Genomic DNA, 14,862 nt, shown 5'->3' on the forward strand with positions numbered 1-14,862 from the left:
AAATTATGTCGGTTTTGATTATTTGCATTGCTAAAAATTTATTGTGTTATTGCTAAACAAAGCTACAAACAACTAGTGCGTGAGTGATGTTTCTATGATTTCTCATTTAAAATCGAACGAGTAGGTAGAATAGGTACTAGTGCAATCAAGACTATTTCTACGTTACATGCGTTAAAACGCATGTAAAAGCACGGGAAACCCTACGTGTTTATAGCTTTGTTAAACAATAAAAAAATAAATTTTTACCAATGCAAATAATCAAAACCGATATAATTTGACTTAAACTTTCAAATGCGGTAAGCAGACTTGCTATTTTATTTTTTAATCAAAAGTTATTCGGGTTCAAAAATTGCAATTTTTCGATTTTTTTAAAGTTCAACCGCGTTTATCTCGAAAACTGTGCATCCTACGAAAAAACTTGTAGAAATATTTTTTACTTAAAATGGCCCAAAAAATACAAAATATTGTTTTGTTTTGCCAAAAATCGCTGTTATTTGATTCCTCAAGTTCTTGGTCTATAACAATCTTATCGACATCCGGATCAACTGTTACCCAAAAAATTCGTGTTCTACGGGTCAAAATACATAAAAAAAACTTGAGTAAGTCCATCTGAATTAACGAGGCCGTTGTACCCCCCCTGGCGACAGGACTATATGTATTTATATAGGTTTTACAGCGCTCCAAACTTGACCAGATTCTCGAATGCTCATAGGGATACAATAAAAACAAAAGTTAGGCCTACTTTTCTATCTATATATATTTTTTATTCATACAATTTATTATGATTTTAACATTCCTATGCTATTATTAATCTGTTTTTGACCTTTCTTCCCACTATAAAACTTATAACTCTAAGCATATATAGAAAAGGCCCAAGAAGTTGTTTGAGGACAAATTCGCCGCTTCAGAAGAAGAATGATGCAACCGCAACATGCAAAATTCTTAAGCAGAGCAAAAAAACGATTTTTATATCAAAATCATAAAGTATGATAAAAATTAGCCATTCACCACACCGTGGTCAGGATCTCGAGATATAAGCGTTTTTTGGGGTGTGCCGCTTGTATATGAAGTAACATAACTTTTTTCCTATTATACATTTTGACTTAAAATTTTCCAAAAAACTTCTTCATGAACTATATTTTATTGTTGTGTTGGTTAAAATTATAAACTAAGAAGTTTGTCACTCAACTTTTTTAAGTAAACATGAAACTAACGAAATATGATGACAAAATTTTAATAAATTAACAACTCCTTTTTTAATGTGTTTAAACATTTTGGACAAATTTCATAGTTATCTACATACTTCAAAGATGACACAGTAAAATTTTTAAAAGGAAATATTTACAGCGACCAAAGATACAGCGAGGTAAATTTGAAAAATCATCAAAATTGATTTTTGGGCAATTTTGTATAAAATTTATTTTTTTAACATGTTCCACCAACTCCAGATAAAAATAAACTTCATATTCGGATTCAGCGACCTCGAAAACATAAAAATAGACCAAAATTGATCATTCACCTTAAAGTTGATTTTCGTGGTTGGCATAACGGTTAATGCTACTCGTCTAATATATATGTAGATAGAAAAGCATTATTTTTCTACGAGAATTCGAGAATCTGGTCAAGTTTGGAGCGCTGTAAAATCTAGATAATAAATAAAATTAAACAACTTTATAGTGAAAATTGTTTATTGAAAAATCCTCTACAAAATCGCTATGATATTATTTTATTGTAAAATGAACGTAAAAAAAGTTATAACCTCCAAAAGGAAACTTCTTACAAAATTTTCTCTTATTTTTGGTTATAACTTTTTTGTTGGTCACTTTACGATAAAAAGTAATACATATAAAATTGTAGAACATTTAATTTTCTTCATTTTATGTGAAATTAAATTTTTTGTAGGGTAGCTAGTTTACGAGATACAGCGGGAAAGCCCTTTGCACCTCTTTTTCCAAGATGGCGGCCGGGGGACAAGGGCCTCAACCCCAAAAACTTGAACTTAAGCTTCTACTGAACCCCCCTACATATTAAAAAAATAAAATTGACTCCTCTAAGAAATGCACACTAAATGCAACATTTCAATGGACTATTATTAATAGTAATTATTCAATGTTGATAAAGCGGCCATCTTGCAAGTTATCTGTCATCACTGTCATGAAATTATTTTGACGTCTAAAATTGAAAAAGTTCTTAAATTATAAATTGCAAGTAAGTGTTAAAACCAATATCAAATTATGTTGGCAAATATTATTTTATATCAATAAAACATATCTTAACCGATTGTCAAATATACCAGCAAACGAGAAGTAAACTCAACCTTCCCAGGGACATATCTGAGCTTCTTAGAGACAATACAAATATCAACAATAATATCAGTGTTTTTATCGGAAATAGGAATAAAAGACATTTAATTGTATCACAAATTTTTCAGGTATACTTTTTGTTAGTACATATGTATTTACTTAATATTACAATTTTTTATTTTTAATATGTATTTTCCGTTGTTGTCGTTTATATTCCCAGCGGTTCGGACGACACTAAATTTAAAAAATATATGTTGCCGATAAAATTTTTTATGCACCACGTCAGTAAAGACTCCTTATCGAACTCATCTGTTACTCGCCTCGCTCGCTACGCTCGCTCTTCTCGTAATATCAGACTCGTTCGATAAAGAGTCACTTTACTGACTTGGTACATAAATAACTGTTTTACGCCTGTCAATGAGAGCAAGAATAGGATATTACTTCTGAATTCTATCCACCTACATGAATTTTATTGAAATTTTGGGAATATAATATTACTGTTGTAATGAAAATTACATTTTTAATTGACTACTGTTTGAAGTTTCGAATTCCACTTCGAAAATCGTTCTCGAAAAAAGATTATTCTAAAAATTATGGAAATACTGGGTGTCCACTTATATTTTCCCCCATTTTAACTGCCTATAACTTCTAAACGGCTCAAGATAGAAATATGCGGTTTTCACTGAAATGTTTTATTTTAGTAAAAGTTTTGTCTGAATGGATGGAATTTTTTTATATTGCTTTCAAATACGAAATAAAAAATGGCGGATTTTTGAAAAAAACTTTGTTGACTTTTTTTAATGGAACACCCAGTATATTCTTTTGCAAATTGAAAGAAAGGTCATTCACCTATCTAGCGATATAAAGTTTTTCAAAATCGGTTGTCAAATCACTGAGTAATTAATTTTTAAAATGAGAGGTGCAACGTGGATATCACATACCTAAATAACATAACTAAGCAAGTTATGTGATTTCCACAATGCATCCTTCATTTTAAAAATTAATTGCTCAGTCATTTGACCACCGATTTTAAAAATTTTTATATCGCTGGATGGATAAATGACCTTTTTTTCAAGTTTTTAGGTAAATGACCATTTTTTATATCGCTTTTAAATAAAAAATGGCGGACTTTTAAAAAAAAAACGTTGTTGACTTTTTTTATTAAAACACCAAGTTTATTTTTTTGTGTCTTGAAAAAACGGTCATTTACCTATCCAGCGATATAAATTTTTTTAAAATCGGTTGCCAAATGACTAAGCAATTAATTTTTAAAATGGGAGATACAATGTGGAAATCACATAACATAATATCATTTTGCTCAGTTATGTTATTTAGGTATGTGATATCCACGTTGCACCCCTCATTTTAAAAATTAATTACTCAGTGATTTGACAACCGATTTTGGAAAACTTTATATCGCTGGATAGGTGAATGACCTTTCTTTCAATTTACAAAAGAATATACTGGGTGTTCCATTAAAAAAAAGTCAACAAATTTTTTTTTCAAAAATCCGCCATTTTTTATTTCGTATTTGAAAGCGATATAAAAAATTCAATCCATTCAGACAAAACTTTTACTAAAATAAAACATTTCAGCGAAAACCGTTTATTTCTATCTTGAACCGTTTAGAAGTTATAGGCAGTTAAAATGGGGGAAAATATAAGTGGACACCCGGTATTGTATAATCTAAATTGTTTAGATTATGTATATCTTTTCAAAAATTGACATATTTGACCTAGATCTTATAGGCCGTAGCAAGTGTGTGTTAAAAGAAATGTAATTTTCATATTTTTGAAAAGCAAAATTCTTACCTCTTGCGTTATTTCTGCTTCTTCCTCGTAACTAAGAGCTACCACAGCCAACATTAGATTGATAAGGTAGAATGATCCGAAAAACACTACAACTGTAAAAAATGAAACACTGATCGGTCCACAAGCTGATAACACCTGAAAAAAAATTAAATAATTAGAATGATCATGAATGGTTCAAGAGATTTTTTAAACTTAGTTTAATCTCAAATAAAGTCAAAAATTCAAATATGTATATAAATTCTTTCAAGATTTTCGTCTATTAGGCTACTGATTATATTCAAAATAAGATAGCTAAAAGGAACTACAACGTTAACGGGGTTTTATTATTTCATATGGTCAATGGACATCTATATATGAAAAAACCGCGGAGTGCTACCATTTAAAGGGGTGCGTTTTTGAGAAATGTGTGAATTAGTCCCTGGGCACAGGTTACATTAGGGTGAGTTCTATGCACTTTTGGTATAAACATACCTACATAAAAATTGTTCCTGGTTAAATTTCCTAACTAAATATCGCTTTTTTTTACAAAAATATATTCAAAAGAAAAAGCACAAAGAAACCCAAAAGAAAGAAATTTTGTTTTTGGTCCCATAACTTTTGTCCACGAGGATATAGGTATAGACATTGCTTTACAGAAAAAAAATCTACATATTTCTTCTTTAAAATGTTGTATAGTAGAGGTAATTAGGATTTATAGTTTTCGAAATATGATTTTTCAAAGTTCGCCACTCACAGCAATTTTGGGCAATTTTCCTTGTAATTTCGCAAATATTGTTCCGTAACTTTTTCCCACGTAACTTTAGGTATATGAAATGGTACACGTAATAGAAATAGAAATCAATTAGATTTAAAATGGTCTACTGTCTAACGTTGTACGACTTTTTTTTAAAGAGATTATGGTTTTCAAAGATTTATACTTTTAACGATTTTTTATAATATAATATAAAAATAAAATTATATTATTATATGATATATTGTATATTATATAATATTATATTATATAATATATAATACCTAATATAAAAAAAATATTATTTTTTACATTTTTTACGATTATTTTTGAAATTTCTCATTATAACTTTTTTTCTTCTACATTTAGGTATATATTATATTATATAATAAAAAAAGCTTATTTTGTTTACTTTAAAATTTTGTATTACAAAAAATTCGAGGATTATTTTTGAATAAGATATTATTTTTCGAAATGTAATAAGTACTTGCAACGATTTTTGATTTTAGGATTATTTTTAAATTTCTCATTATAACTTTTTTTTTTCTTGTACATGAATATACTATATATTGCTGAATAAAGAGGGCTTACTTTCTGTTCTTTAAAATGGTGTATCATCTATATTTAAATAATGGAAACCGAGTGATTCTTTGATATTTTTTTACCTGTATTATTTAAAATTATTCCTTTTACAAAAATTACATAAACATTAGTCTTAGAAAACATCACTTTAGTTAAAATTATTTAAACGTTGACATTTAAAAAATTTCAAAATCAAAGTCCATCTCTTCGTTAGCATTAGCTTCAATATCTTCCTCTGACACCTCAGTTATCTTAGAGTCCCACAATTAATACCCATGCACATGCACCCTTTGCAGAATATTGAAAAACTAATTCCTATCTTCCTACAACCGCAGTTTTTTGTACATCCTTTAGTACATTTACATGCTATTTTTTCAAGCAAAGCTTGTGGTGCAGGAGCTTTGACAGTAAATATTGGAATTAATCCATATTTTGAAGTTTGCCCGGCCGAGTCAAGTGGATCCAAAGTATTACCTATAAAAAATAAGATACAATCATAACACACAATCACATAAAAAAGTTATAAGGAGAAATTTAAAAAATATTCCTAAAATCAAAAATCGTTGCAAGTACTTATTACATTTTGAAAAAGCATATCTTATTCAAAAATAATCCTAGAATTTTTTATAATACACCATTTTAAATTAAACAGAATAAGCTTTCTTTTTTATTATATAATATATACCTAAATGTAGAAGAAAAAAAGTTATAATGGGAAATTTAAAAAATAATCGTAAAAAATATAAAAACTTGTTAAAAGTATAAAATCTTGAAAAAGATAACCTCTTTAAAAGAAGTCGTACAACATTATACAGTAGAACATTTTAAAGGTAATTGATTTCTATTCCTCTTACATGTACCATTGCATATGCCTAAAGTTGCGTAGAAAAAATTACAGAAAAATATTTGCGAAATAACGAGGAAAATTGCCCAAAATTGCTGTGAGTGGCGAACTTTGAAAAATCATATTGCGAAAACTGTAAATCCTAACGACCTCTACTAAGCATCATTTTAAAGAGAAAATATGTAAGTTTTTTTTCTGTGAAGCAATGTCTATACCTATATCCCCGTGGACAAAAGTTATGGGACAAAAAACAAAATTTCTTTCTTTTGGGTTTCTTTGGGCTTTTTCTTTTGAATATATTTTTGTAAAAAAAAGTATCTTTGACTTTAAAAAGTTATATTTAGATAGGAAATTTAACCAGGTACAATTTTTATGTAGACGTGTTTGTACCAAAAGTGCATAGAACTCACCCTAATGTAACCTGTGCCCAGGGACTAATTCACCCATTTCTTAAAAACGCACCCCTTTAAATGGTAGCACTCCGCGGTTTTTTCATATATAGAGATTTATTGACCATATGAAGTAATAAAACCCCGTTAACGTTGTAGTTCCTTTCTATAGTACATAATCAATAGCCTATATAACTTGTAACTGTATATAAAAAACAAGTCGACCTATGGTTTAAGCAATTGTTTTTTAATGATTTTGCTGATATTCTGTAAATAGTCCAGACCCGAAAATGCAACTAACCTCTAAAAATCATACGAACAAGGTGCATTTTGCTGAGAATGTCAAATCTTGAACCACAAAAGAGAGGTGCAAAAAACCACCCTCGTAGGGTGGCGGGAGGAGGTTTGGGGATGGAAAATGTCGATTTACCTAGAATCTGTACTCCGTAAAAAAATGATTCAAGCAAGAACAAGAAAGTTAGCTGAGATAATTTTAAACAACAATATTTATTAGCACTTTTTCTGCAGAATAACCGTTCTCTCAGGAACAACGTTTGAAGCTACTGAATTTTTTTTATAAAATGTGTATCAAATCAACGGTAAAAATTCGATATCTTTTGATCAGATTGTTCTATTGACAAAAATCAACATGCGTTTTAAAGGCGAAGTGTACAGATTTCATCAGAAGAGTTTTAGGCCAATGCGTGCTACCGGTGATGACCTATTGTGCAGAAACATTATCGCTCACAAAGAAAAACGCACAAAAACTAAGAGTAGCGCAAAGAAGAATGGAGCCATCAATGATAGGGGCCACTCTACGAGACAGGATTAGAAACGAAGATCGACGAGCTAAGACCAAAGTCATAGACGTCATTGAAAGATGCTGTAACTTAAAATGCAAATGGGCTGGACACGTTGCCAGAATGAAGGACGGAAGATGGACTCGCAAACTAGTTGAATTGAGACCAAGAGCCGATAAACGTAGCAGAGGAAGACCACCAACACGATGGCAAAACGACTTACGAAAGACAACAAAAAACTGGATGCAGAAAGCACAAGATAAAACACTTTGGAGACAAACAGGGGAGGCCTATGTCCAGCAGTGGATCGAGAGAGGCTAATGATGATGATGATGATGATGACAGATTTCATACGCCACTTTTGCACTTTGTCCCACAGAAGTTAGTTTCTATAACGAGATCAATAAAATGTATCACTTTCATTGACTGAGCGTAATCTTCAGAACAAATAACATGAAATTTCGATTTTGGCAATAAATATGAGGCATTTGAAATATGCATAAAAATGCTTAATTTAAACTTTTACATTAAAAAAGATCTCACGTCACGAAAAATCCTTCCATGAAGATTGCATTGGGTGGAATTTGTAGCTGAAGTTGTATAGTTGCAATCGATAAGAAGTAGTTTTAAACATTTTAGATCTTATAGATCTTAAAGATTTTATAGTTTTAAAAACTGTATACAGGGTGAAATTTTTTCTATGAAAAACCGAACTAATTTTTTAAAACCACACCTGACTTTTTTAGTTTGAATAAATCAGTTGATTAGGTGGTATGGTCCTTTTCATGGGCATTTTTCAGTGCGTCACAAATGATAGAAAAAAGGTAAGTCCATGACATTTTAGTTAAATCTGACAGTTCTCACATTTTATTTGCAATTTGGCATAAAAACAAATCAATTGTGTTTATTGCATTTATAAAATAATATTTTCTTTGATTTGTATAGTCTTATAAATTGTACCGATTATTTCATTCATAGGAGATTCTGACCAATAGAAAGCTACAGAAATAAAAATTATAATTTTTGATAATATCCCGTCGTCCAGTATATATTACGTCAGATGCCCTTCGTTGCTACGAAAAAATACATTCAATGACATTAATGACAATTAATGTTTTAAAAGTTATAAAAGTGATGGCTTTCAACCGTCAAATATTTATAACAACCGTGTGTTTAATTGTAATAATTTATACTTACATAAATAAATTACAATAAAATTTTGGTTTTGAACAGTTTTATTCAAGAAATAATCGCAGCAAATTGCACTCGATCTCGAACGAGATGATGAAAATCGCCATATTCTCTTCTTCTTTTAATATTTCGTGAACCCAAAACCGAAGTCTCCGTAGTAATTTTGCATTTTCGTCTGTTTCAATCTCAGCACCAATTTCACTTACTATTATAACCTCTAAAGCAAGAAACCCATTATGAACGCCCGGCACGGCACAGCCCGGCACAGCCCGGCCCGGCACAGGACAGTCCAAATTCATTTGTATAGTTTTAAATGCAACGTAACCCATTATGAGCGGCCGGCTCGACCCGGCACAGGCCAGCACGCAAACGGAACGGCCAAAATTCTCCGAGGAGAATAAAATCCGTTGAAGTCGAACGGCCTGAACGGCCAGTCGGCGCCAGTGCGTCATAATTGTTGGTAATAAGCAGATATATTGTTGATTTTTTAATTGAAAGCGCGTTGTTTCTTTTGAAATAAAATAATATGGAAGAACTCTTCATTGAGAGTGTCAGAGAATACCCATTTTTGTATGATGCATCGGACTCAAGTTATCATGATAGTAAGAAAAAGGACAATACATGGGTACAAATATCCGAAAATTTTGATCAATGGACAGGTACGTACATTATCTTTTAACCATAAATTCGTTTTTTTAACATGATGCATAGTCATTAAAATTGTGTACTTTATGTCTTTTAAAAACTTTTATTTTACGATAGTTTTTAAAATATATGATCATTTTTCCGGTGCCGTGCCGGCCGTTACAAATGGGTTTTTGGACGTGCCGGCCTGTGCTGTGCCGTGCCGGGCGTTCATAATGGGTTTCTTGCTTTATTCTGACGAGGTCTCCATGGCAAATGATCATTTTTCCGGTGCCGTGCCGTGCCGGCCGTTACACATGGGTTTTTGGACGTGCCGGCCTGTGCTGTGCCGTGCCGGGCTGTTGCTGTGCCGTGCAGGGCTGTGCTGTGCCGTGCCGTGCCGGGCTGTGCTGTGCCGTGCCAGGCTGTGCCGTGCCGGGCGTTCATAATGGGTTTCCTGCTTTAAACTTCTGAAATCAAATATGCGCAGAATTTTATGAAGAATACGATGATTAGATTTCCCGTGCCCTTTCATTAGGTAAATTTTGTAAAATTTGGTTTTTTAATTTTTGATATTCAATTACGCCCTCTAGCGGTGGACCTACAATTATGAAAATAATTTCCAGGCTTTTCCCGAGGCAACTTTTGTTATAAATATTTTTTTCTCAAAGCTGTACTATAAACGGTTCCTGAGATATGGCCGAGAGCCATTCTTATTGGGACACCCGGTACAGTTTCTCATGACTCACCCTGTAAGTGTGTTTGAATACAATTATTTCCATTTGAAGTTATGTCTCATTTTTTATTCAGATTTCGTTTACTTCCTACGACGTTCCATTTATAACTCACAGCAACACGTACGTATTATATTTATATTTTTTTCCAAATCATTCGTATCCAGCATAATACAAGTGTGTTGATATAATAAACAGGCGTGTTGTAGTATGTATTCGTGTCATGAGTTTTTAAGAATTTATTTGGGGTAACGCAGCACTCACCTTGGAACACGTACTGAATTTGGAATCATAAATAATGTGTCAACCCCATTTTCCTTATGGCCACCGGCTTAAACATGGGACAGTTACACCTTTTGGGGTATAAAATTTTAATTAATCGCGAACAAGAAAATTGTTGTATAGCAAAAAATTGTTGCTTAAGTGTAACCAAAATAATTTGGGGATGTTTTTGTTAATTTTGTACGATTTAATGGAAACACGAAAGTCGTGGGAAGGTCGAGACAAAAAACAGGATTTACGTCGTTCAAGTTTATTGAATTATTTATTATATAATATCGAAATGAGGAAAACTCTGAAATTGAACAAGCAGAAATTAGCTTTGTAAATGACAGAAGATTTTAATATAAGCTTGTTTTAAATATCGTGGGTGGTTTCACCAACAGTATCATCAAAAGTATGGAATAAATTCATTAGGAGACAGATGACTTTAAGTAAAAAAATTTTAACACGCCAATTTTAATTTTGTGAATAGCCATCAATTGCTATTAGTCCAGAAAGCCACTGCGCATCCGCCAGGAAAAATATTCTAATTCGGATTTTTTACACAATCTTACTCAAAAAGGACCCCTTTTAACAAATTTGCATGTTGCCAGGACCAAAAGTTGGTCAAAAATTTTTTAAAGGTTTTTTTTTGTTTTTTTCCTAAAATTATTTTTTTAAGTTTTCTGGATCATTCCAAACAGAAAAGGTCTTTAGTGACTTTTCTCTAAAGTTGATAGTTTTTGACATATAAGCGATTAAAAATTGAAAAATTGCGAAATCAGCCATTTTTAACCCTCAAAAACTATGTGAAAAACTGAAAATTTGAATATTGCCAAAGTAAGTAGATATTCTTTAAACATCAATTGATGAAATCCCGAAGAGTTTTTTGCAATGCAACATCAAAAACTCCTTTGTTTTTTAATTGCCAATCAAGCGTGCGCGACACTATTTTCCACCGTTGCATGTGTATGCAGTATGGTGCAAATGAAAGAAATAAATTCGTTATTTCGTAAACCGGCGACTTTAAGGAAAAATCCCGAAATAGGTCGATTTTTATTTTTAAGGTATGATATTGTGACATATATGGTATACTAGTAACGTCATCCATCTGGGCGTGATGACGTAATCGATGATTGTTTTAAATAAGAATAGGGGTCGTGTGCTAGCTCATTTGAAAGGTTCTTCAATTCTCTATTCAGTAATATAAACATTTATATAATTATTTATACAGGGTGTCCAATAATTTAATTTTTTTTTCAATTTGCCAAATTATTTAATTTAATAAAAATTTTTTGGACACCCAAATAAATAATTATGTACCTGTTTATATTACTGAATAGAGAATTGAAGAACCTTTTAAATGAGCCAGCACACGACCCGTATTCTCATTTAAAAAAATCATCGATTACGTCATCACGCCCAGATGGATGACGTCACTAGTATACTATACATGCCACAATATCATAACTTAAAAACAAAAACCGACCTATTTTGGGATTTTTTCTTAAAGTCACCGGTTTACGAAATAACGAATTTATTCCTTTCATTTGCACCATAATGTATACACATGCAACGGTGGAAATCGTGTCGCGCACGCTTGATTGGCAATTAAAAAACAAAGAGGTTTTTAATATTGTATTGCAAAAAATTCTTCGAGATTTTATCAATAGATGTTTAAAGAATATCTACCTACCTTGGCAACATTCAAATTTTAAGTTTTTCACATAGTTTTTGAGGGTTAAAAATGGCCGATTTCGCAATTTTTCAATTTTTAATCGCTTATATGTCAAAAACTATCAACTTTAGAAAAAAGTCACTAAAGACCTTTTCTGTTTGGAATGATCCAAAAAACCTAAAAAAAATTTTGTTCCATGCAAAAAAAATAACTTTAGGAAAAAAAACAAAAAAAAAAACGTTTACAAAATTTTTGACCAACTTTTGGTCCTGGCAACATGCAAATTTGTTAAAAGGGGTCCTTTTTGAGTAAGATTGTGCAAAAAATCCGAATTAGAATATTTTTCCTAGCGTATGCGCAGTGGCTTTCTGGACTATATATATTATGTAGTGGACATTACGTAATCAGTGTTATCGTAATGGCGCAATCGACGATTTTTAAAAAATACAAACCGAGGTAACAGTACACCTAATCGGCTTTACAACGATTTATTATTCGAATATTTATGTTCACAGGGTTAACCAACATTTTAATATCCCCGAAACTCTTTACCTTAGCTCTGGAAGACGTCTTTAAAGAACTGGAACGGGAAGACATGTGTATCAATATAAACGGAAAGAAATTCAATCATCTCAGATATTGCGATGATGTTGTTCGTACTACAACCAACCAAGAAGAACTAGCCAGAATGCTAACTCAACTAGCACAAGCATCAGAGAAGATAGGATTAAAAAATCATGACAAATACAAATGACAGAATAAATATAAATATAAATAACGTAAATATTGAGGTTATTGAAGAATATGTATACCTGGGTCAAATAATCAAAGCTAATAAAGAGAACCAGCAGTACAAAGTATAAAAGAAGTACAAAGAAGAATCAGATTGGTGTGGACAGCGTTTGGAAAGTTAAAATGGATACCTGTGTATTTTATCAGTGCGTCCTTCTTGTTCTGACGTATGGCTCAGAAACATGGACATTAACAAAGGTCAACATAAACAAAATATAAATATGTAAATGCATTTAATATTTAATTTCGATTCAGAGATCACTACCATCTCTCTATGGATCATTTCAACGTCTTGGTATCTTCAGCAGAGCATGTTATTGCAACAGACTTATTGTTTAGAATGGAACCAAAAAACATAAAAAATGTTCGGGTCAACATAGTTGATTTGTACTACAATTTGTTACAAAATTAGTATACAGGGTGGTTCATCTTATCCGCCTCGGTCTCTGTACGGAAAACCACTTGATATTTTAAATAAATTTCTTCACAGAAATATACAGGGCCTTTAATACTACAACCTAAAAATAATGTGAATTATACAGGGTGTTCCAAAAAAGAGTGGTATATCAAAGTTATATTTTTTCTTATGGAATGCCCTATATCTGATGACATGATTGAATTGACCTTAAAAAATAAGCTATACTTTTATAAGGGTTCCCTATACCTAAATACAGGGTGTTTTGATTTATTTCGATTTTTATAAAAATGTAAGGTTTTAGAAAAAAATAAATATCTACGAAGCTAAGAAGCAGTAACAAATTATTTCTTGGATCTTAATAATAGACTATTTAGCATACTTAAACAGATGTTTATTGCAACAAAATTTCTTACAGGGTGGTCAAAATATGAGATTGTTCTATTAACAAATTCAAGCTGTAATAACTTACTTATTTTAAATGGAACACCCTGTATCTTACTAGTCTATCGCGTAGAAAATTTACTTAGCTTTCAATTTGTATTAGGGTTTCCTATACCTATCTTTTTACAGGGTGGTCAAAATATTAGATTGTTCTATTAACAAATTCAGGCTGTAATAACTTACTTATTTTAAATGGAACACCCTGTATCTTACTAGTCTATCGCGTAGAAAATTTACTTAGCTTTCAATTTGTATTAGGGTTTCCTATACCTATCTTTTTACAGGGTGGTCAAAATATTAGATTGTTCTATTAACAAATTCAAGCTGTAATAACTTACTTATTTTAAATGGAACACCCTGTATCTTACTAGTCTATCGAGTAGAAAATTTACTTAGCTTTCAATTCTTATTAGGGTTTCCTATACCTATCTCCCTTCATTTTTTAAATATTTAAAGATTTCCTAATTTGTAAGCTTTAAAAATTAGAATTAAGTACCTATGTCGTGGTTATGTACAACACATCACCAACACCGGCAATATACTTAAATATCTCAGTCAAGATAGTTTCATTAATAAAATTCACATTTTTATCATTTAATCACACAGAGTGTTCTTATTTTAAATGACATACTCGATATTCTATTCTTTATAATGGAGGATATTTAAAATCTCTTCAATTCCATGTTAACATTCTCAATACACATGTTATTCTGTAAATATAAATTCCCATGTTATTCTGTAAATACCCATTTTTACATATTTTTGTACAATAGGCTCGTTTTCGTCAAACTAGCCATTGCATTTAATTGTTTGTAATTGCGATTTAAAGATTCAAACAAAAAGTGGCGTTCTTAAATTTACTTAATAACCGTTGGGTTAAGATATGGAAAATACTTATACGGAATGAAATATAATTTAAATATCTTCCTGAATACGGCATCTAATATAGGGTATGCAGTTTAAAATAAACATATTATTCAATTTCACATGTAGGCCAAAATCAACTAAACCAATACAACACTCTGTGTGATTACATGATAACAATGAAAATTTTATTAATGACAGTAGCTTGTCTAAGTACATTGCCGGTGTTGGTGATGTCTTGTACATAAACACGACATAGGTACTTATGTAACTAATTTTTAAAGCTTACAAATTAGGAAATCTTTAAATATTTAAGAAATGAAGGGAGATAGGTATAGGAAACCCTAATAAGAATTGAAAGCTAAGTAAATTTTCTACTCGATAGACTAGTAAGATACAG

General features: G+C 31.2%; 1 protein-coding gene across 2 annotated transcripts in view; it reads right to left on the bottom strand.

Annotated features, from left to right (window-relative positions):
- The window catches only part of LOC114335819 (sodium channel protein 60E-like), a 384,114-nt gene that overhangs the window by 252,933 nt on the left and 116,319 nt on the right, over positions 1–14,862 (bottom strand). For both annotated transcript variants that reach the window (XM_050649033.1, XM_050649032.1), the window contains exon 6: positions 4,115–4,249. In XM_050649033.1, the coding sequence (XP_050504990.1) occupies positions 4,115–4,249 (135 nt within the window). The remainder of the gene's footprint in view (positions 1–4,114; positions 4,250–14,862) is intronic.

Source organism: Diabrotica virgifera, chromosome 4, assembly GCF_917563875.1.
Source record: "Diabrotica virgifera virgifera chromosome 4, PGI_DIABVI_V3a".
Lineage (NCBI taxonomy): Eukaryota > Metazoa > Arthropoda > Insecta > Coleoptera > Chrysomelidae > Diabrotica > Diabrotica virgifera.